We start from the raw sequence: 23,940 nt of genomic DNA, 5'->3' as shown, positions 1-23,940 counted from the left end.
TCAAGTGCAGGGATTATCATATTTACAACTATCCATCCTGTGGGGAATATGCATGAATGGTTAAAATCTGAATTTTGTCTTAACAGTTTTGCAGCCTTCTGAAATCTGCATTAAGAATCTGGCCAAACAGAGTAAATATCATATCTTTATCTGTAGTCAGCGTATTACTTGTCTTGCATAAATGGCTAGTATTTTTTAACCCCATAGTGTTCTGCCCAGGCGGCAACCTACGGGTCTGAGCAAGGAGGGAAACCAGGAAGTGCCTTAAGCTGCATTCTACTGAAAATTCCAGCAGGGGGCGCTGAGTTTGGCTGCAAAAAAAATGCCATTCATTGTCCATTCATTCATTGTCCACTGTCCATTCATTTCAATGCAAAATTTGAAAACTTCTCACTTGATTTATTACCTCAGAATTTTTTTTAGGACAACACTATGGTCTCTCTAAAACTTTTTCATATTAATAGTTCAAATAATGGCCCCATTTAAAAGAAAATAGATTTTTAAGGGGAAATATCAGGTCAACAGTAGAACTGGCCATCATCATCTGAAAGCCTGAAGATTAATCTGAGATGCAGCTCAGTTTTTCTGGGCATAAATCTGTAATATTAATTAATGAATTAGTGTATAACTAATACAGAAAGAACAAATATATAATGAGTATATGAAGTCCACTTTCCTGCTCAATTATGTCTCATAAGGGTTTTGGGTTGATAACATTTGTTACACATATTTGGTGCAGGAAGATCCATGTTGTGGATTTCTTAGATCTCCTTCTTTCATATGATACCAATATATATTCTCTGTGGCCTTAAAACTGAGACTGCTGCAGCCTCTGAAAGAGCCCGTCGGCAGCAAAGGTAAAGAGGCTAAACCGATCAAAATTGTCTCCCAGTGCTAAGCCCAGTATGTAGCGTGGGGGGAAATGTTGCATGAGACGTGATGTGACTGGTGGCAAGCTAACGGTAACTGTCGACAAACAATTGAGGAAGCTTCCTCGGTGTGTTTTTTTTGTATCGTTGTGGCTCTGATAAATTTGAACTGACCCTTTAGAACAGGGATGGGCAACTTAAATGCTGCAGGGGGCCACAATGTTTCATGTTCACTACCACAGGGCCACTTAACCAGATATGATGAAACTGCAATTTTAAACATGTTTACAGTGCAGTAACTTAACATATTTCATGCTCAAATGCATGTATAACAGTATAAATAGGAATACAAAAGGTTTGAAGGAAATAAAAAATAACCACTTACTGCGATATCTTTTTTTAGTGCAAGAACAGCAGACCAACATTCATTTCAAGAAGTAATTTTGTGCATTTTTACACTGCACTTTTAAGATTTCATGCTCAAATGAGTATAGTTGTACTGAGGGCCACTTCAAGTGTGGGTGTGGGCCGTATGTGGCCCCCGGGCCTTCAGTTGCCCATCCCTGCTGTAGAACAACAAGACCTCACAATAACAAAGGGATCAGCAACTCCTGTGTTCTGTGGGGTAAAATGAAGTTTTTGTCAATGGAGTCCAGTGGATGATCTTCATTTGTGTCACTAACGTTGTGTTTGACACAAGCTGCATTAAAAAAACTCAACATTGAGCAGTAAAAGTTAGAGACAACAAATGTGTCAGATAATAAACTATGTGGTTCGACACAATGTTGCACCTGTGACAACAGCTTAGAATCAATTCTTTAGTTGGCTGTCTCGCAGGCTGAAATCTAATTTCCTCTGGATGTGCCTCAGAGCCTTCGCAACACTAATCCAGCAAACATAGGGAGCTTTCCTGATGTGTGTGTGTGTGTGTGTGTGTGTGTTTGTGTGAATATGTAATAGGCAAAGTGATAGACGGAGAGATGAGGAGGAAGAGGGAGGAGGAGTTCATGTGCTGCAGATCTAACAGATGTACATGTCTCAAAAGGTCAAGATGTATTGAATTAATGGTCTGTACCTGTCTGTGTGTGTGTGTGTGTGTGTGTGTGTGTGTGTGTGTGTGTGTGTGTGTGTCTGTCCATCTGTTTGTGTGTGTGCCATGAAGTGGATTTATCTTGAAATGCCAAGCCCCCCGTCCATACTTGATCTTGCCACATCAAAAGAGGGAATGTGGTGCTGTGCTGGTATTAATAATGAATAGATTTTACATTATTAAAGCACCTTGATTATTAATGCTGAAGTGTGGATGGAGCTGAGCCCTGCAGAGCTCCTCACATGCTACGGCCTTTATCAATAACCCTGTTTACACTGTTTTCTACCACCAATCATCCCGCTAATGTCAAACTGCTTCAGATCTGTGAATGTTTCAGTGAAACCTTGTGTTTGGCCAATAAGAGTCACTGAACATCATGTGACGGTAACAAATCCTGAAACATAAAGTCACACACCAGTTACCAGCATTTGGAGCTAATTTAATCTGTTTTTATCAAAGCTAACCTTTGCAGAGATTCTTCTTTTGCAGAGGTTTTTGGAGAGGCATTCATTTCCATAAAGGATGTCCATTCTCTCTTAAAATAACTGTCAAATTATTGATCCTCCAGCAGTGATGCGTTGAACCTCCATCTGGAAGAAGTACTGAAGGTTCTTTTTGTGTGTAGTTTAGCCAATTAACGAGCCGCGGGGCCGGGGCTCAAGTCTCTCCCAGCTGCAGTCACAGAGCCGGACGGGATTTTAACCCCTTAGCGTCCAGACTGCAAATTGCTAATAGGCTAACAGTTAGCTCTGTACCAGTACAGTGTGTATGTGCTGCTGCTGCAGGAGGTGTTTACAAAAAGCACCGGACACTCTGTGCACAGTTAGCAATGTCGGTTAATTCACGATCACTATGTTTACGATTAGTGGAGACGCTGTGCATAATTAGCCATGCTGCTTTGTTTATGTGGAGCTCCTCACATGCTACGGCCTTTATCAATAACCCTGTTTACAGTGTTTTATACCACCAATCATCCCGCTGATGTCAAACTGGTTCAGATGTGAATGTTTCAGTGAAACCTTGTGTTTGGCCAATAAGAGTCACTGAACATCATGTGATGGTAACAAATCTTGAAACATAAAGTCACACACCAGTTACCAGCATTTGGAGCTAATTTAATCTGTTTTTATCAAAGCTAACCTTTGCAGAGATTCTTCTCTGACTCTCTTTGGGTTTGAGCCTGACATTGGTCTTTTCTCCTCTTCTTCCTCACTCTCAGCTATACATTTTGTGCTGGCAACAGCTATGTATCTTGAGGTTTCTGCCATGATTGAGTCAAAGAAATACAATAGAAATACAATTCCCCATAGCAGGATGATAACAAGTGCCGGCAGACCTTTCTCCAGTTATGGAGATAGTAACCTGGAAACAACACTGTAAAGATAAAACCAATTAGAATCTGGTAAACACTGCTGAGGTGCAGAATAATCCCCCAGACATTGTAGGCTGCAGCTCGACTGCTTTTCTATATTCAAATTTGATGTATGTCCAGATGTCAAATATAACTCATTAATGCAAATTAGATGAACTTCCACTGACTGATTTAGTGCATACATGCAAGTTGACTTATTATAACTCTTTGTCAGCTAGCAGGCTGCTGTCATGAACGCTTCGTATGATTTCCTACAAAAGGTAAGACCGCATAAGCTGCCTGCTGAGTCGGCAGAAGGACCAATCCCTGTTCTATAAAACAGAAGATCGATGTTTGTAACACTCTTTTCTCCTTCAAATTGAGGTTTTGGTGCCTTACCTTAACCTTAACCTTAACATTTTACAGTAACAACATGTTTAAAACAGTGATTGTGATGCAGGGTATAGGGTTGGGCTGATGGACAATGCCATTCATGATTTATATACCTGAGCACGAGTTTGTGGTGGCATTTATTAAGGTCTTGAAAAGTAACAATTATGATTTATTTAGTGATGCACAGACTGATTTAACGAGTGCAACTAATAGTTCAAACTAGTGCTGCCACATCAACAATTCTAAAGAGAGAGTTTTTTCAAACTAATTCGAACAAGAACGCAGTTGTTTTTACAGACTATGCACTGCAAAAAAAGGAAAAGTTGGGTGAACTCAAAATTTCAAGGCAACAAACTTCGATAAAATTTTAAGTTGGACAATTAAACTAAATATTTTAAGTTTTGTTTTTGAGTTTGCTCAACTCTGAATTTCTCTGGCACGATTGTAACGCCGCTATGAATGTCAGCTAATGTTGTGACCACAATTTTGAGTTAGCATTGATACGCTAATGGCTACTCTTGTAGCTGTAACAAGCAGCACTGCCAGCATCAGTTAGCCGCTAGCATCGGTTAGCCGCTAGCATCAGTTAGCCGCTAGCTTTCGCTAATGACCGAATTTCACAACAAAGAAATAAGAGTTATCAGAACTATTGTCCCTTGTTTTGAACCCCAACTTAAAGATATAAGTAACAACAACTCACCAACTTGTTTTTGAGCAGACAACTGGCTTCCTTTGTTGTGCTAACTTACATTATTGCCCTAAATGTCAATAATTTATATTTTACCAAATTAAATCACTGTTTTAGGCCTAAAAATACAAGTTGGCTTTTTTGCAGTGTGTAATGCACTAATATCTGGTGATTTTCATATGATTTGAGTCGTTTGCGGTGACATCATCATCCATTACATCGTCATTTGCTGATATAGTCGTCATTGCCCAACCGTAGTAGGGAACAACAGTGTGGGTCAAGCTTCAACAACATGCTGCAGTCAGGAGTTGGAAACAGCTTCTACATTTCACAGGATATCATATGAATCGTGCTGCAAACATTTTGGTATGAAACAATACCAACCCAGTCATAAGGAGACATAATCCTCCACTATAATGTCTAAAGAAAGTTCAACTACAAAGTCTTGCAGACACAAATGGTATTTGCAGTTACTGTGGATGTGTCTAGTCCAGACTGTCCCGATATCCTGAAACCTCCAGCTGGCAGCACACAGTAACCACGGTGGAGGACGAGGGTCCACCTGAAATAACCACCACAATTTTGAAGATACATCACTTGCATGAAGGCTGAACCAGTTGGTCCACAACGGCTGCACTTGCAACCAGTTAAACTTCAGTCAGCAGTCCCAGTTAACTCAGGGTGACAGCATATTATTCTGACCAGCAGTGGGAAACAGTTACTGGATGTAACTCCAGTTCTGTGAATGTATATGTGTATATGTATAGCTCTTTCTTGTCATTTGATTAACAATAATAAATATTCACACATTTGCATAATGCAGCATAATTGTCTACTGCTATGTTGATGATTAAAATATGTGAAAAATCTCCCTTTAAGTTACAGTTGAACCGAAAGATGTGCGGTAACTAACTGTGCAATTATTTGCAATTTAATATTTGAATCGATTGACAGCTCTACTCATAGTAATGGCTCTGCAGAACATTTTGACACATGACACATGTCACCATGTAGGCAGCTGTCAGGAAAATCAACAGCACGACTAATTATCTGCAAATGTCATTAAAACACTGACATCACCTGTAATTCAATCTCAGGCTGACCTTTACTCCCGCCATCACACAGCATCAGTGTAATGTATGGAGGAAAGTGTTACTTACGATTAAACTAATCAGGTGTGACACCAGTTAAAAAAACTGACCTTTTATTCTATTACACCCCCCGTTAGGACAAGTTCCAAATATCATGGCTGCAGAGGAAAGAAGGTAGACTTTATTATGGAGCCTCCATCAGGATGTTTTAATATATCTGCTGTCCCACAGTGCAAAGGTCTTTCCAACAAGTACTTTTTCATGCTTGTGATGTTTGAAAATTCTCATTTAATAGATGTAATGAACCCGGTTGTGAATACTGAAGGCTCAGAATCATTGACACTAACTGAATGAGCTTATTTCTAAAAGCTTCAGCCTTCATCTATTCCACCTCACAGACACCCTGATGACCAGACACTCTTAAATGTCACTTTCAAGTTTTCACCTCCTGCTCATTTGAAGCTGTGATGCTCCCTGACGCTCCCGGCACCTCCACCCCATCATCTGTACCACAAAAGACAATCGGAGCTGAACTGTGGGTGTGGGGGATGGAAAAAACGTAGAAGTGTGAGTGATGTGAAGGAGATAGAGAGACAGACGGAGCACGCAAAGAGCCAAATGAAGTCTGAACACAGATGGGGGGGCGGGAAGGGGGGTGCAGACGGCTGTCGGGCAGCGACAGCAGGATGTGGAGGTGGTTGGAGGTTGGTGGAGCTCCTTCCCTCTCACTTTCTCACTACGCCCCTCCGTTTCTCCTAAACCAACCCGTGCCAGTTTGCAGCCGCCCCCTCCGCGTGTCCCTCGTCACTCTCACCTTTCTCTCCCTTGTTTCCTTCCTTTTCTCACCCTTCCTCTCTTTGCAGTACCCTCCTACACACTCCATCACCCATTTTAGGCTCCTGCCCGGCCCAGCCCTCCCTCCATCTTGCCTCTGTTCCCTCTCTGGTGGTTTTCTCCCCTTCCACTGTCTCCTCTCAGGGGAACAGTCTTTGTTCCACTCTTTCCCTTTTTTCTCCTCATTCTGTAGGGGGTTCTGTCGCCCATTTAGTTTTGACATTACATTACATTACATGTCATTTAGCTCAGCTATTCTCAACCTTGGGGTCGGGACCCCAATTGGGGTTGCGAGATGATTTCTGGGGGTCGCCAAATCATTTTGGAAGTCAGCTCTGTCTCCACTGTGTTAAAGTGTTCATGTGTTAATGTGTTTTAGTCTTTTTGGTCCTTTAATGTCATTTTTTTTTATCATTTTGTGTTTTTTTGGGTAATTTTGTGTCTTTTTTTTTGTCATTTTGTGTCTTTTTTGGTCATTTTGTGTCTTTTTTGTCATTCTTTTTTGTCATTTTGTGTCTTTTTTTGGTCATTTTGTGTCTTTTTTGATCATTTTGTGGTCAATTTGTGTCTTTTTTGGTCATTTTGTTTTCTTTTTTGGGTGATCTGAACTGTGCGTGTGAGATTGTGTTCAGTGAGTGGGGGTCACGGACAACATGCATGTTAAATTGGGGGTCGCGACTCAAAAAGGTTGAGAACTACTGATTTAGCTGACGCTTTTGTCCAAAGCGACTTACAATAAGTGCATTCAACCTGAAGGTTCTAGACTCAGACCACAGGAATCAAGTAAGTACCTAACTTTAAGAGCTAACTGTCATTGCTACAGGAGTGGTATATGTTAAAGAAGAAAAGAAGAGAAAAGAAGAAGAGCATTTTTTTTAAAATTGACATCTTGACATCTTGCTGTGTGCTTAGGAAACAATCTTAACAAGCAGCACAGAACGGGCCCTCGCAGTCCACGCGTGTTGGGGCGAGTTACAGGGCCCAGTTCATACCACTCCTATGAATTTCATTGCCTTAAGTGTCATGGTGTGGCCACGGTGCCAAATATTAAATTAGACTGCCACCAGAGCACCAACTAGTGGTCATTGCCACAAAAAAAGTCAACAAAAAAAAATTAGGTTTGCGACATTTCGCGAATTTGTGGGGAAAAAACGAGAAATGGTAAAGGTAACGCGTGGATATATAAGGTTTTTGAATGTGTGATAAAGTATATGGGAGTTATTCGCCAAAACACACTTTCCTTTACCACCTAGTGGTAGAAACTCAGGATGACAACAGATTATAAAAATGTTCGCCATCTGTGATTTATTCAAAGTTTGGTGAGTTTTGGGGTACGCTCAGGCAGTGAAAAATGAGATCATTTGGGACCAAGAAAAATAAAAATACTACAGAGCCAAATGAAATACAATAGGGACCTCGCCGTCCTGCTCAGGCCCTAATAAAAACACTGCACTGCACTGCAGCACTGCACTGCATACATATGTGTGGCTATATACATATATATATATATATATATACATATATATATATATATATGGGTGGATGTTGGCTTTGTTTCTCTCAGGGCTTTAGTTGTTCTGTGAAATGCAAACAGACAGCATCTCTTTAATGCTGACAAAACACTCCCTCTCATAAGGATTTTCAAAAATAATCCTCTCAAACACGATTACCTTAAAAGAAAGAGTGGATGGTGTCCATAATTTTTACTGAAAAATGTATCATTTGTGCAGATGCTGCAGTGGATTTGCATGAGAGCGGCTGAAGGAAATATAAATAGCTTCACTGCAACGAAGCTCAAAGAGTTAAAAAAACAAACTTGGAGCTTTTGTCTGCAAGTCATTTGTAGTCCTGCATATTACCTTTTCAAAAAATTAGCAGATTTGTGTTCTATATGTATGCCATAACCACTTTATGCATTTATCAGTGTTGTAATTTTCTGAAAGAATGTTTTTAGCCTTACAGTTCTTCTGAAATCCTTTTGACACCAACGTTTTCCCCTGAATCTGTCATTCCCAACTGTGAACGCTTACAGCAGGAGAACTGTAAGGACAAAATGCATGTGTGAGGCTTCATTTGAAAGGTTATAACTCAGAAGAGACTTAAAAGAACTAAAGTGAGAACTAAGACTAAGAACTAAAAGTGTGTTTGCTTCACATGTGGCTAAACCACAACAAAATCTACATCAGTTGAATCATGGCCCAAAGTTTTTATAGTCCAACAGTAACATGCTGGCAGTCAGGTGGGCTTTAATATGTTAAAGTTTTTTTTTTTTTTTCAGAAATTTCTAAATTTACTCTTTCCTGTTTTACATTTGTGGGCTTAGTACTGATGTGTCTGTTCCTTTAACGTAGTTTTCAGTTGTTTTAAAACTAAAGTTAATGTTAACTAGAAGCACTTCAACAACAACCTGTCTAGAAATTGTTGTGCCAATTGTTCCCTCTACATTTTTCTGTCCATAGCACAAGGTTTTGATTGGCTCAGCTGTCAAAAATGAGGAAACGATGAGAATAACGCAGTGCATACGTTTTACAAATCATATAAATCAAGGCTCATGTAAATATGTAAACGTTGACAGATATTCAGAGGTCTGTGACAGGAGGCATACAGTGGTTTTCACAAGATTCTGATATGCAAAAAAATCAGTAAATACTTCCTTTTAGTGCTTTATTTATCAGAAAAGCTTCTGATAACACAGATACTGTTCAGTAACTTTCTTTCTCTGTCCATGCTACAGGAAGCCAACACCAACTCTGTTCATGCTGCTTTGTGCAGGAGGTTTATCTAAAGATTCTTAAGTAATGAAACACACAATCCGTCTTTATGAAATGACTCTGCAGGTCCACAGCTTTGATCTTGAGTCTTTAATGATCTGCAGCTCAGACAGTGTGTGTGTGTGTGTTTAATTTACTGAACTTCTCTGATTCCCCCGGGTGGAGACAGTTAGTGAAAATATGCTCTTTCTGACTTACTCTGCTTCAAAGACATTAACGTGTCTCAGTGGTGGAAAGTAACTAAGTACTTTTACTCAAGTACTGTACTTAAGTACAACTTTGAGGTACTTGTACTTTACTTGAGTATTTCCATTTTATGTCACTTTATACTTCTACTTCACTACATTTTGAGGCAAATATTGTACTTTTTACTCCACTACATTTAGCTGACAGCTTTAGTTACTTTACAGGTTGAGGTTTAACATAAAAAAATACACTAAATTTAGGTGATTAGACAATTTTTAAAATAAACCTCATAACAGAATATTAAGTAGTCAATATGAGCCCTACCTTGAGAAAATTAAAACGCTGTATACATAAATGCATCATTAATAATAATCTAATATAATATTTGGAATATATAAAATAATCTGAGTGGCTCCATTCTGCATAACGAGTACTTTTACTTTGATACTTTAAGTACATTTTGATGCTGATACTTTTGTACTTTCACTTAAGTACATTTTGAATGCAGGACTTTTACTTGTAGTGGAGTAATTTCACAGTGTGGTATTAGTACTTTTACTTAAGTAAGGGATCTGAATACTTTTTCCACCTCTGACGTGTCTCTTTGTGTCTTTCTGCAGGAAAAGGAGATCTGATCGGCTCCGACTCCCTGACCAAGGAGCAGGTGATCAAGACCAACGCCAACGTGAAAGCCCTGACCTACTGCGACCTGCAGTACATCAGCCTGAAGGGGCTCCGCGAGGTGCTCCGCCTCTACCCCGAGTACGCTCAGAAGTTCATCAGCGAGATCCAGCACGACCTCACGTACAACCTGAGGGAGGGCCACGGGGCCGAGGTGAGCACACACAGCTGAAGGACAGAGCGCTGGAACTGGGTTATGATCGGATTTATGTGTTTTTTCATGTTTGCAAACCCTCTGGCTTCAGGTTTCCTCTTAAGAAAGTGTTAAATTTATTCTAACAGATAAGACTGCCCCCTTGTGGCCCTCATTCCTCACAGTTTGTGTCAGAAAGTGTGAATCAGACTGCAGAGGAACATTTAAATGGAACATTTTTCAATTCTGCAAATCATATAAATGAAGGATCATGTAAAGATCAACCTGACTTCATCTTGTAGTGAAGAAAGGGATGGAATATAAGTTGGCATTCTTGCAGAATGTTGTCGACAAAAATGGTTCACTAAAAGGTCAAAGAAAGGTTTGCATGTTGTATCGTGACTGACTGCAGATGGGCAGAGCTAACTGTATACAAATAGCAGCAGAAAGTTTGTTTTAATAGCAAAATTTGGTCTCGTGAAATGACATATAACAGAATAAAGTAATGTGAATTTTTCTGTGAACAGGGAGTCATTTCGTATCTCGTAGGCCGAATAAGTAAGAAAATATGTCATAACATGAAAAATATCTCAGTCGAAATAGTGGCATGATTGTAAATAACCTATTGGTGCTTTCACAAAAATATTTACACATCGGACAATAACATAATTTTACTGTAAACCAGGAAAAGACAACAGTTATGTAACAATATGATCCAAAAATCCAATACCGATAAAATCCAACCCATCAGGTGACACGTTGCATGTTCAGCCTCTAAGGTGCAAATTAAAAATTGCATTTTCTCTGGTGCTAATGCACGCCCTGAGGGACACCTTGAGACGGGTCGAATGGTTAAAAGCTCTGCATGACCTCCAAGCCCCTACTGTAAAACACACGCACAGATCTCAGCTTTGACGAGCCGAGCCTGGAAGAGCTTTTTCTTAACTACTGCCATTGCACACACACACACACACACACACACTCAGCCTGCGCCTCTGGCTGGTGCAGAAGCAGCACAGGGAGCAAAACACGGGGACAAGAATAGCTCAGTGCTGCTGTTTGAAGCTGTCCTGGTGCTATAAATAGTGCGGGGGGGAAGCACGGGCTGTCCCTGACTGGCTGAGTCCCCCGCAGCTGCTGCTAAGATTGGATCCTGCCTGATATAAATAGCTCAGCCAGCCGAGGAGAAGAGAGAGGGGGAGGAGGAGGATGGGGAACTTTAGCTCATTTTCTCTTCTGCTCTTCCTCAATTCCTCCTTTTTTCCACTGCAGTGCCATGTGTTTCTCCCAGGCACAGCACGCTTACTGCAGCGTGTGAGCGGGGTGCAAATGTGCAGATGTGTGCACATATCAGTGCTCGTAGTGCTGTAGCAGTATCTATCTAGAGGATGCACAAGCTGCTGCCCCTGTATCTCTGGTCTGGGCTGCAGATGTCCAGCCTGGTTATGTATGCAGAACCCTTCTGGTACCAGCGAACCCAGGAGAGCGTGTTTGCATATGTATGTAAGAAAAGGCTGCTGGAAAAATATGAAAAAAAGCCCTCAAAAAGTATTCAGCACCTTCTTCACTGTAAAAAAAAATCTATTTATCTATAATATCTATATGGATCCTCGGTGCCTTGCCATGTCTCTACACTGTCAATCAATATGTGCTGTGTGTGAGTCTGAGTGTGTTTGTGTGCGTGCATGACTAAATGCGTGTGTGCATGTTTGTGTATGTATACTTACAGATGTGTATGTGGGGGAGGGAGGGGTGGGTTTTGTCATTTTTATTATTTATTGTTTGTTTTTCCTTATTTTTTGTAAAGCACTTTGTGTTGCATTTTTATGTATGAAAAGCGCTATATAAATAAAGTTTGATTTGATTTGATTTGATAAATCTAGTATCAGCAAAAGCTGTAATTTATACTGGATAATCCCATTACTTTTTGGATAATTGTGTCATCATGGTATTTCTCCATTAATTTGACATGAAAATTTTATATTTTTACAGCAAAACTGTGTGTTTTTACAGTTTATGACAGTAGAATTTAAAGTGTATTGCTATTCTTTGATTTACAGTAATTAAAACTATCTACTACGGTGATGTACAATGTTTAATTTTACAACCTATTTCTAATGCAATTTGACAGTGTTTTACTGTCATTTCTACAAACATTTTTTACAGTGTTGCTCTTTAAACAGCAAGAGGTGATCGCAAAGGATGAATGGGAACGTTCAGAGACGTGGTGATGAAAAATGCAAGAATTGAAGATAAAGACGTAGAGGGAAAGTAGGAGTTGTAAAACTGAGAAGAGGGTTTTATCAAGTCAGAAATAAGTCTGAAGTTTTTGTCAGAAATAGAAAGTGATTGCTGTATTTCCAGCGTCCCTCCCTGCTGATTCACAGGCTGCTGATTGACTGTCATGACCCTGGAGCCTTGGGCAAAAAACAATGCAATGTGCAAAAACAACCAGTCAACTGGCTGCACGGGGCTGAGCTAGAGAAAGAGAGGGAGAGTACAGCGTGTTTCAGTACCTCGTGTTCTTCTGCTCTTCAATCTCAGCAGCAGAAACAAGAAACAAGAAGCACCTGCACATACTGTACAAACACATACATGCTGCAGCTAAAGTGTTCATTCCTGTCTCCAAACATCAACACATGCCTTCACTCAGACTAGTGCATGACTCGATCACACATACATGAAGCGCCCACGCATCTCACACAGACAGGCACACGCCGACACGCGGCAACAACACACTTATCACGCCCCCGCATCGCACAGCGCTGCTTGGTTTACTCCAGAGCTCAGAGCTAAGATTAGAACAAGAGAGCTAAAAATATATTACGTTGACAGAGAGGAGGGGGGGGGCAGTGGGGGAGGAGGAGGAGGAGGAGGAGGAGGAGAGAGACTTGATTAGAGAGAGAGAGGGAGGCTCAGAGTGGGAAAGGGAAGGTGGAGGGGCGTTGGCTCGTCTGCATGATGAGATGTGAAATAAACTCATTACTCACTGCAGCAGTCGCTCCATGTTAGAGCACGAGGAACGATATTATTGTGAGGCCAGCGGAGGAGAACGGCAATTTATACTGTAATCACTGGAGCTGTTGTTTTCAAAGTGGAGGTAATGAGTTTGTGAGGACCAATATGGTTGATTTTTAGGCACAAAACACAAACACAAAAACTCTTTTATTGTTTAGGACACCAGGTTTATTGTTTATTGAATGGATCCCCATTAGTCTTCCTGGGGTCCATAAAAAGACATAGAACATGACATACAAACAACATAAACAAAAACAGTACATACAAGAAAAACAATAACAAACTCAATTAATACATACATGCAATACTGTTAAAAATTCTACATTCATATTTACCCGACAAATGTTATACTGCAAAAATCATTAATTCAGATGTCTATAGTGTCAATATCAGCTGTATACACTTATAATTTGTCATTTCATTAGAGAACATTTAAAAGGAAGACTAGGTTACTGGGAATGTGGGGAGGCTGCACTTTAATGAGCCTGCACACAAATTACACATATATTCCTTATTAAATATTACACATTATAATCATGGTAGTGTGACACAGCATTAAAGAGAGATAATTATATTTTAAAAAGTGTGCTTTTTGTTAAATTTTAATGCTTATAAGTTGGCTGCCTGTGTTTCTAAAGCTCATGAAAAATGTCAGGATTGTTTATTTTTTTAGTTTTTCTAAATAATGCTGTCTTGTAAGCCTGCTGAGGTTGGGTATATTATATATGCAGGATAATAAATACATATAATAAATCTTATTTTAGCTAATAATATAAAAACACAACTAAGCATTTACATAAATGAATTCAAATAATTGAAAATATTCAGAAAAAATGTTACGTTTTTAGGACAATCTCCAGTTTGATTTATTTTCCTTAATATTGTTTGTTTGTGCAGCTGCTATCATTTTGTTGGCTTGGGTCGAAGAGATTTCTCAAATTCTTAATTTTCCTAAATCATGCATTTTTATTGTGCACTCAAGGCAAAGTCAGTCAAAATTGTGTTTCTTTCGTGTGTTTTTTAAGGCTCCTTCAAACACCTCCAGCTATCTAAAATCTGAATATAATCAAACATCCAGCCAAAAAAAGTGATTTTCTGCCCTTTTCCCGTTTCTTCTGTTTAACGCAGAGCTTCTGACTCGTCCTTCAATCACAGACGAGTGTTTTATTCTGTTTAGCTCGTTGTTTCTGGAAGTTTCAGCGACATTGAAGACAGCCTGAATTATTCAATTCATAAGCAGGGACATGGCTGATGGAGAGCAGGGACCAGTGTAACTGCCGGGGGAACGTGTGTGTGTGTGTGTGTGTGTGTGTGTGCTCTGAGTGATGGGGAGAAGTCAGACGCAGCAGTCTGTATTAAATGTAGCATGACAGGCTTCTATCTGCAGTCTGGCAAAGACGGAGGCAAAATAATATTCACTGAAAACAAAATGAGAAATAATTGGTTTAACTTGTTTCAGTTCGCTCCTCCATCTTTCTTTCTGATTCCTCTCCGACGTTTCCCATCTAACACCATCTCTGGAGGCTGACAGGAGGAGTTTAGAACATGGATCAGGCTGCTGAAGTCCTCATGATGAGTTATTTTTAATGTCAGCATGTGTGCCCACTTTTCTCTCGTTTATTTATGGATAAGCAATATTTCACTCTCAATACGTCAAGAGACAAAAGTAATCAGATCGCAGCAACACAAAGTAAAGCATGAAATAAAAGGGCCAAACAAAGTTCACATGTCCATTAGTTGAGTCAGAGTGCAGATACTCCAGGTCAAATATTACTCCAATTCAGAAGAATTCAGATTTCTACTTGCTTTTGTGTGCAAATAAAAATGTGCAATAATCATGTTTGCATTTGGCCCAGTGGTTTCTGAAGATTAATCTTAAGAGGGGTGGAGAATGAATGCATGTATTTACAAAAAAATAAGTTTGGTAACACTTTACAATAACCAACTAAATTATGTTTATAGATGGTTTATAAACCAATTATTAACCATTTACAAAGTGCTTTACGTATTTAATCGTTAAATGTTTTAAACCAATTTATTAAAGGTATATGAATCATTTCAAAATCATTAACATACTTAATATGGAGTTAAAATATTAAAATGGGTGCAACTAAAACCATTTATAAACAATTAATTATAATTTAATTGTTTGTTAACGGTAAAGTAACTATAAACTTACATTAATAGACATGTTTATAAATTAATATACATCTATTTGCCATTTATACATGATTAAGTTAGTTAAACATTAATGAATTATGTATTTACCATTCTAAATGGTCTATAAACAGTTTATAAATGATGATTAAACATTAATAAACTATCTGTTTACCGTTTATAAATGATGGTTATCGTAAAGTGTTACCATAAGTTTTATTAGATTTTTCACAGCGTCCAAACCTTTTTGGAATTGGGGTTGCAAGAAAATGGACTGGAGAAAAGTTGGAAAGTTAAACTTTTTTAGAGAAGAAGACCACTGAAAAAGAGATGCAGACGACTTGAGAGATTAAAATGATTAAAGAGTTTGACTCTAGGCCAAAATAATTTAGATAATTGCAAAAAACACAAGCTTGCACCAGGATCTTGAATAGTACACTTTATTAATATTTTATCAAAACTCAGCAACAAAAAAATCTTTAAAAACATATTCAGAGCAGATTTTTTTTTTACATCAGCAACTTCTCACAACTAAATGAAGACCCTTTGAAAAAAGAATCATACATTGATGTTGATGAAGTAATATTCTTAAAGTTTGTGTAAAAGATGTACTTTGTGTGCTTGATGTTCTCCTGATGTGAGTACAGAACATCAAACTTTCACTGGAGAAACTTTGTGTTTGTGTGACACCTACTGGCACAAACATGTCACTGCACTCTGTTTACCCACAAAACAAACATTTTCTAATTTTCCTGCTTCTGTCAGCTACAGCAGGTGTGAACAGACGGTTTTTAGATTATGTATGTATGTTTTCTGTTTTTAGCTTTTCCTTTTTTATCCTTTTCATAATTAGAATGTTATGCTTTTAACCTGTAGCACTTTGAGATGTCCTGTAATGTAAAGTGCATTACAAACAAAATGTATTATTATTATTATTTATTTGAACATGTCAGTGTGTCTCTAACGTCTCTCATCTTTCTCTCCTCAGGTGGACTGGGAGAGTAACGGCGGCCTGGTGAAGAAGCTGCCGTCCATCCGTGAGGATGAGGAGGGCGATGAAGAGCAGAACTCTGTGTCCCGGGCCCCTCGGTCCCCGCTGCGCCTCAGCAGGGGGCTCAACTCGCCGCTACGCTCCCCGCTGCTGCCCCCCCGACCTTTCAGAGCGCCGTCTGAGCACGCCAGACCCACCACGCTGCAGATCCCCGTGGTCAGCTTCAGCAGCGCACCGCCTGAACTCAGCCCCAGGTAACACACACACACACACATTCTTGTACTTCTATCTTTGTGAGGACCCTCATTGGAACGGTAAGGTTAGAATAGTTTGGGATTTTTCAATAGTTTTAGTTTTAATTTCGCTGTGAATTTTTGTTGTTTTAATGAGTTTTTAGAGTGAGTTTGCTAGAGTTAGTTTAGTTTTTTTTTTTTGAAATGCTTTAGTTTTAGTTTAGTTTTTATTAGTTTTAGTTTTTTTTGTAATGGGGTATTTGTTGGGTGGGAGATTAAAAGAGGTCACAGTACATTTTGCCTTTATTTCCTTTGTCTGAACCATCTTCATTATGTATGAAAAAAATTGAAAAAGATGAAAATAAAGGACATTTTCACTATAATTTTAGTTAGTTTTGTTACCACACAATACAGTTTTAGTTAATTATCATGTAACCTTTAACCCTTAAAACAAAGTCTGAAATCTCAAAAAAGCCTTTAAAGAAGTGAGGACCGGCCGAAATGTCCTCACTTTGGAAAAATGTCCTCACTCTGTTGGTTAAAAACGTGTTCCGGTCCCCACTATGTAGGAAGTACAAGAACACACACACACACACTTCTGACTGTGTGGCTGCCATGGTAACCAGTAGGACGCTGGTGGTTATCACACTGTAGGACGTAAAGTAAACGTGTCCGTGTGTGCACAGATTAATACTGGCTGTCTGCAGTGCAGCAGTGTGTGAACAGACCTGCTGATAGAGGAGGTTTAATGTGTGTGTGTGTGTGTGTGAAAACACTCACTCTCTCTCTCTCTCTCACACACACACACACACACACACACACACACACACACACACACACACACACACACAATGTAAACAAAGTCAATTATAAGCATCCAGCCAATCAATTATTTATTAATTTAAATGAACTCAAATTCAAAGAACTGGTGGATTTCAAAACAGCACAGTTTATGTTCAAAATTAACAACAACATGCTGCCTGACTGTATTCAGAAAATGTTCAATCTAAGACAAAGCCATTATCATTTCAGAGGGGAGTGTATATTTAAAAAGTTAAAAACCAGAACCAACACCAAATCACCATGCACCACGGTAACAGCTGTTCATTTATGGAACAAATTGGAGAAAGACTTGAAAACTTGCAATACCATTAACTTATTCAAAAAATTACTTAAAAATAGGATGATTAATTTATATAAGTTAGAGTAATGAGTAATAAGCTTCTTTCTTTTCTCTCTTTTGTGACTGCTTATTTCTTTTGTTGATAAATAACAGATTGTACATTTCTAATATTTAAATTTACTTGAGTTGTAGCAGGGTAATAAGGCGTAATAAGCTGCTTCAGCCTTTTTGGTCCAAATGTCTATTATCAAATTTGTCTTTCTGTTTACATGTTGTTTATTTTGATCAATGTTTTTCTTCCGGTTTGTTGCTTCTGTTTTGATGACATGTATTGACCGAAATAAACAGATACGAAACGAAACGAAACGAAACACACACACACACACACATACATACTGTAATTAGAGCTCTTCTGCAGCTGATTTACACTCCTCTCTTGTGCAGCTTCTCTCACTTTTAATCCCTTTTCTCTGCATAGATTCGTGGACGGCATTGAAACAGAGAGCAACTCCATGTCATCACAGAAGTTTGAGTTCAGTCCCAGCATGTCACCTGCAGCACCGCCCTCCCCTTACCCAGGTAACACACACACACACACACACACACATTCTTGTTTTTCTATCTTTGTGAGGGCCCTCATTGGAATAGTAAATTCCCTGGCAAGGTTATAATAGTTTGGGATTTTTCATTAGTTTTGGTTTTAATTTTCGTTGTCAATTTTTGTTTTCAAATTCAGTTAGTTGTAATTAGTTTTTAGACTGAGTTTGCTAGTTTTAGTTTAGTTTTCATTAGTTGTAGTTTTTTGTAATGGGGTATTTGTTGGGTGGGAGATTAAAAGAGGTCACAGTAAATTTTGCCTTTATTTCCTTTGTCTTATCCATCTTCATTATGTATGAAAAAAAGTTGACAAAGACGAAAACGAAGGACATTTTCATTATAATTTTAGTTAGTTTTGTAACCACACAATACAGTTTCAGTTAATTATCATTATCATGTGACCTTTAACCCTTAAAACAAAGTCTGAAATCTCAAAAAAGCCTTTAAAGAAGTGAGGACCGGCCGAAATGTCCTCACTTTGCAAAAATGTCCTCACTCTGTTGGTTAAAAACGTGTTCTGGTCCTCACTATGTAGGAAGAACAAGAACACACACACACACACACACACACACACACACACACAAACCTTTTTACTTTTGTCTTTCCAAGGACCCTTATTTACATAATGCATTCTCTTGCAATTACATTAACCATAACAGCTAAATGCCTACCCCTAAACCCCAACTAGGGCTGGGCGATATATGGATATAAAAGATACATCAATATATTTTTAAATGTGATATGGAATTAGACCATATCGCATATGTCGATATAGTTCAAATTTGCACTGTGATCCTTGCTCCAGACAAGCTGCGGCTTTTATTTAAGATATTTCTTTTAATCTGAATGTGCACTTTATGGAGCTTTGATTTTTAATTTTTTTAAAGGTGCTCCTGTTATTATACAGCATTTATGTTCACTTAAATAAACGGTTTCAATAAAGCTACTTGTGAATTGTAATATTTGACTTTGACTGAACATTTGCTCTCACTTTGCGATTAAAAATATCAGGATATATATTGTATATCGATATTCAGCCTAAATGACTTTTGCTCCATATCGCCCAGCCCTAATCCAACTCTAACCTAAACCTGTAAAAAAAAAAACTGTAAACTTTAAAACCATGCTTTCCAAAATGTCCTCGCTTTCTCAAAAGGTCCTCACTTTGTTGGTTAAAAACTTGTTTCAGTCCTCACTATGTTGGTAGTACAAGAACACACACACACACACACACACACACAAAGGGTTGAATTCACAAATTGAATTGTGCATCATTTCCAGAGGCACAAACAATATTAGCTAATGATATTACAGTGCAAATATTGCCATAAAGTTTTCCAGCTGAGTGCAATTTGCCTTTTTTTGCTTCTGAGTGGAAGTAGCCTTGTGGCTAAGTAAAAATGCACTCAAGACTAATAACTGTTTTGCAATGAGGCTAATTTGCAAAGAAAGGGGATATTTCTGCACCAAACATATTTATACTACTTAATAAAAATACATGAAAATAGCAGATGAACAGGAAGATGCTACTTGCTTTAAGAATGACAGTATTGGCTTTGGGTTTTTGTCTCAGATTGCAATTCTCTTGTGAAATGGCTGCACAGAGTCTATTCTGCCTCTCTGTCAAAACAAAAGACCTGTTTATTTCTAGAGGATTCATGTTCTTGCATGTGTTTGTTGTGTTTGCAGGGATCCGGGAGCACTCTGAGATCAAGCAGAGTGTCTCTAAACTAACTGAGGAGGTGAGTGCTAACTCATGTTGAATGCTGCTATTAGTTCTTTACTTTTGCTTTTGCTTTTCCTTCTGTGGAAAGCCAAAATGTCCGTTGAGGAAAAGACTTATTTGGTTAAAGGTCAGGCCATGTGGTGAGAAAAAAAAAGATGTTTTTGGTGTTTATAGCACCACCATGTGGCCAATTATCAAGCACCTTTCATTGTTCAGAATGAGTACGAAGTATATTTTTATTTGACTGACTGAAATGGGATTTTGAATATTGTGTTCCATTATTTTTACTGAAATTTAGAAAGCAAAAATTAGAGTACTTGTAATGTAATGAGATTGGACTACATTCATTTGATCAATTTAAATGTCAAAAATGTAGTGATGATTAGCTTGACTCACGACAACTTGACAACTTTGCATCCTTGTGCAAACCCACCAAAAGTCTATCTCCAGAGTCCTTCACAGGATTAAAATATTCAAAATAATGGGCACCACCGGCAAAGGCTGCTACAAACTATTATTTGCATTATGGTCTGGTCTATAAAATATCAGAGCCCAAAGATATTCAGTTTAATATGATATAAAACAGATAAAAGCAGAAAATCTACATATTTAAGAGGTTGAAAAGGTTTTTTTGGTGTGTTTTTTGTTGTTGTTGCCATTTAAGCATGAAAAAATACGTTTAACTATAATAAAAGTATTTGATTATATCAATTATTTTTGTGTCGATCAACAAATCTTATCATCGCCTAATCGTTGTCTACCATCAGCCAATCAGCCATCTAAGTGATGTTTATAGATAGTTTATAAACCAATTATTAACCATTTACAAATTGCTATACATATTTAATCTTTAAATGTTTTCAAAAAATTTCTTAAAGGTATATGAATCATTTTGAACTTATTTACATACTTAACATTGGTGTTAAAAATGTTATAATGAGTGCAAAACTATTAATAACCTAAAAATTATTATGTAATTGTTTGTTAATGGTAAAGTAACTATCAGCTTACATTAATATACCATCTATTTGGCATTTATAAATTATAATTCAACATTAATACATTTTCTATTTACCATTCTAAATGGCCTATATACGGTTTATAAAGGATGATTAAACTTTAATAAACGATCTGTTTACCATTTATAAATTGTCTATTTACCATCAATAAATGATGGTTATTGTAAAGTGTTACCGGATGAACTTTGTCAGATGCTTTATTCTGCTGAACAGCAAGAAACCTGATACATTGTTTGCATACTGACCTGTGTGTGTGTGTGTGTGTGTGTGTGTGTGTGTGTGTGTGTGTGTGTGTGTGTGTGTGTGTGTGTGTGTGTGTGTGTGTGTGTGTGTCTCCAACCAGATGACCAGCCTCTCTAAGCAGGTCTCTAAGCTCAGCCAGGAGCTGAAGGAGATGACCCGCCTGCTGAAGCCCCTCCTCCAAACGCACCCGCAACCAATCCTGATGACCATGATGCCAAACTTGACCCCGCCCCCCAGCAGCGCCAGCCAGCTGTCGACCAGCGCGTGTCTGGTGCTGCCGGCGGGCGCCACCCCCTGTCCTCTGCAGAGACCGGACACTCGCTCCCTGTTGGACAGCGGGGACACGGAGGGTGTGGACTTGCCAGGATGCCTTCTCCCGACTCCTCATTCACCAAAACGGCCTCACTCATCGGCACAGCTCCCGTCCAAACCGCCAGGGCCGAACATCACAGGCCCCGCCCACTCCCACTCCCACGCCAGCCACGTGGAGGGACTTCCTGAGGGGTCCCCGGTCCTCCGAAGCGTCCACGTCTCCTCCAGTAACGGGATATATTTGCCGTCCCTGCAGGACCAGCCTGCTCTCACCTCCCACACTCCTTCTCCCTCTCTGTCCTTCTCCATGTCCCTCTGCTCCTCGCCGTCCCTCTCCCCCTGCCAAGGACCCCACCCGTCCCAGCCCGGCCTGCTGCCACCTCCTCCCTCCCAGGACACACCTCCTCCCGTGTCCTCTCACTGCTCAGCGCCGCCATCGCTCACGTCCTCCCCAGGAAACCATCGGCTGCGGCCGTCTCCGTCTGTCCCGTTCATTTCCCCCGCCGTCCCCGTCCAGCACCCCTCCACCGCCTCCCTGCCCCTGTCTTTGGACTTTATCAGTACCAGGAGAAGGCAGACAGACATTCCCCCCTGGTGCAACTCACAGCTGCGCCGCGGGGACCCCAGACCCGTCCAGGAGCTGGAGATGCAGGAGTGGGGACGCCAGGTGGTGGAGGAGAAGTCCTCCACGGAGCACATCAGCTTTATCGACGAAGAGGAGCCAGCGTTCTGAACGGGTCAGAGCTGAAACGACTAAAGAGTAGCAGAGAATAAAAGAAACGGGAACAGTGCTGGTGTGCTGGTCCATGTTTGTCAGGCTGGAGGTGGTGAAAGGACCGAGAGGTGGAGGAGGCCGAGACACAAAGCCAGCTGTCAGTGTGACGTTTCCACACTGAGCGACCACAGCACAGATTGTCTTACACTACCAACACTTCAGTAGCGTCAGTCAGCCGACCCCCCAGCAGCTACTGGGACACTCACCGGACCAGAGCACATGTTTCTAACCCGGCTCCATTGATTTCCAGGAGCCTGATTTAGCTCTTTCCAGCTGACTGGTTAGACAACATTGTTTTTTGAAGCCCAGTATGGATGTCTCCTCCTCTCCAGGAGGCAGGGACAAACACACTAATCTCAGCGGGAAACACACGTGAAGCCAGATAACGGAGTAGAGTAGAGCACTGGGAGCACTGGGAGCACTGGGAGCACTGGGAGCACTGGGACTGGGAATGTAAACTCTTCATCCAGCCTCAGTCACATCAGGTCACCTCACCTGCAGAGCCAGTTGCTTCATCGACGGGATTATTTTAAATTTTAAAGTTCTGCCTCTGGGCTGGTGGAGGAAAACACTCAACTTTCATCCATCCATCTCTTCAGAATCACACACACAAACATCATTATGTTTTCAGGAAAAAAAAACCCCATTGAAATATGTTAAAATTGGTTTTAACTGTTAAGGTGAGACACCTGCGGACAAAAACTATTTTTCACACAACTGTAAATTTTGAGATTTTCCTTTTTTTTTTAAGGCTGCAACAATTGATTATTCCCATCGTCAGTTTTTTATTCATAAAATCTTATAAATTGGTAAAAAAAAAAAAAAAAAATATTGATTCTCAAAGCCTAAATTATTCACATTTGAGAAGCTCTAATTAAATAATTTTGGTTTAGGTAAATTTGAAACATTACCTAATTTCTGAGAACATTACCCAAACGAAATATATAACAAAATAATTGACTATTTATTTATTGGTTGGCAGCTGATCCATCGCGACAAAGAAATCATAGTTGTAATTTGTTAAAAAAAATAGCAAAAATAGTTAGTAATTTAAAATATATTGTTTTTTAAAAATATATTTTATTTAAATATATTTTTAAAATAAAAATAAGCTTAACATTTTTTATTTTAAAATAATTAAACTATTTTTCTGAGGTAAAAGCGATATTGAAAACATTTTAATAAAATTAAACCAGAATTTAGAAGATTTCTGTTCAGGAAATGTATGCAAATGAATGCCTCATTAGCCGATTTTATCATACAATTTAATTTAATTTATCTAAATTTCAGCTGTCGTGTCTCACCTTAATAGAATATTCTCTCCCACAGTCAGTCAGTCAGTAGTTGAGGATGCAGAGCAGCAGTCTGGTTTGTGTGCCAAAGACTAAAAGAAAGTGTGGAGGAAACACAAACATCACAAACAACACCCATATATATCTGTTTATCACCACCATGACTGTTTACAACCAGCCAATCAGATTGTACAGCAAACTCCCACATCACTCCTGAGCTTTAGCCATCCAGCCATTCGTGCCTTCTCCATACAGACAGAAGAGTTCCCCTGTTACCAACAGGAAAAGCATTTGGATCAAAATTAACACAGAAAGCCATTAGTGTCATTTACACTTGCACCTTTAATCTATAAAAAAAAAAAGTTAT

General features: G+C 39.3%; 1 protein-coding gene across 1 annotated transcript in view; it reads left to right on the top strand.

The window, feature by feature from the left end:
• The window catches only part of kcnh3 (potassium voltage-gated channel, subfamily H (eag-related), member 3), a 215,027-nt gene extending 191,727 nt beyond the window's left edge, over positions 1–23,300 (top strand). Inside the window, exons 11-15 of the mRNA XM_059342198.1 lie at positions 9,894–10,108; positions 16,251–16,507; positions 18,088–18,188; positions 19,896–19,948; positions 21,295–23,300. Coding sequence (XP_059198181.1) covers positions 9,894–10,108; positions 16,251–16,507; positions 18,088–18,188; positions 19,896–19,948; positions 21,295–22,239 — 1,571 coding nt within the window. The 3' untranslated portion in view covers positions 22,240–23,300. The remainder of the gene's footprint in view (positions 1–9,893; positions 10,109–16,250; positions 16,508–18,087; positions 18,189–19,895; positions 19,949–21,294) is intronic.
• The last annotated feature ends 640 nt before the right edge of the window (positions 23,301–23,940 follow it).

Source organism: Centropristis striata, chromosome 10 (genome assembly GCF_030273125.1).
Source record: "Centropristis striata isolate RG_2023a ecotype Rhode Island chromosome 10, C.striata_1.0, whole genome shotgun sequence".
Lineage (NCBI taxonomy): Eukaryota > Metazoa > Chordata > Actinopteri > Perciformes > Serranidae > Centropristis > Centropristis striata.
This window is presented reverse-complemented; position numbering and strand designations above follow the sequence as displayed.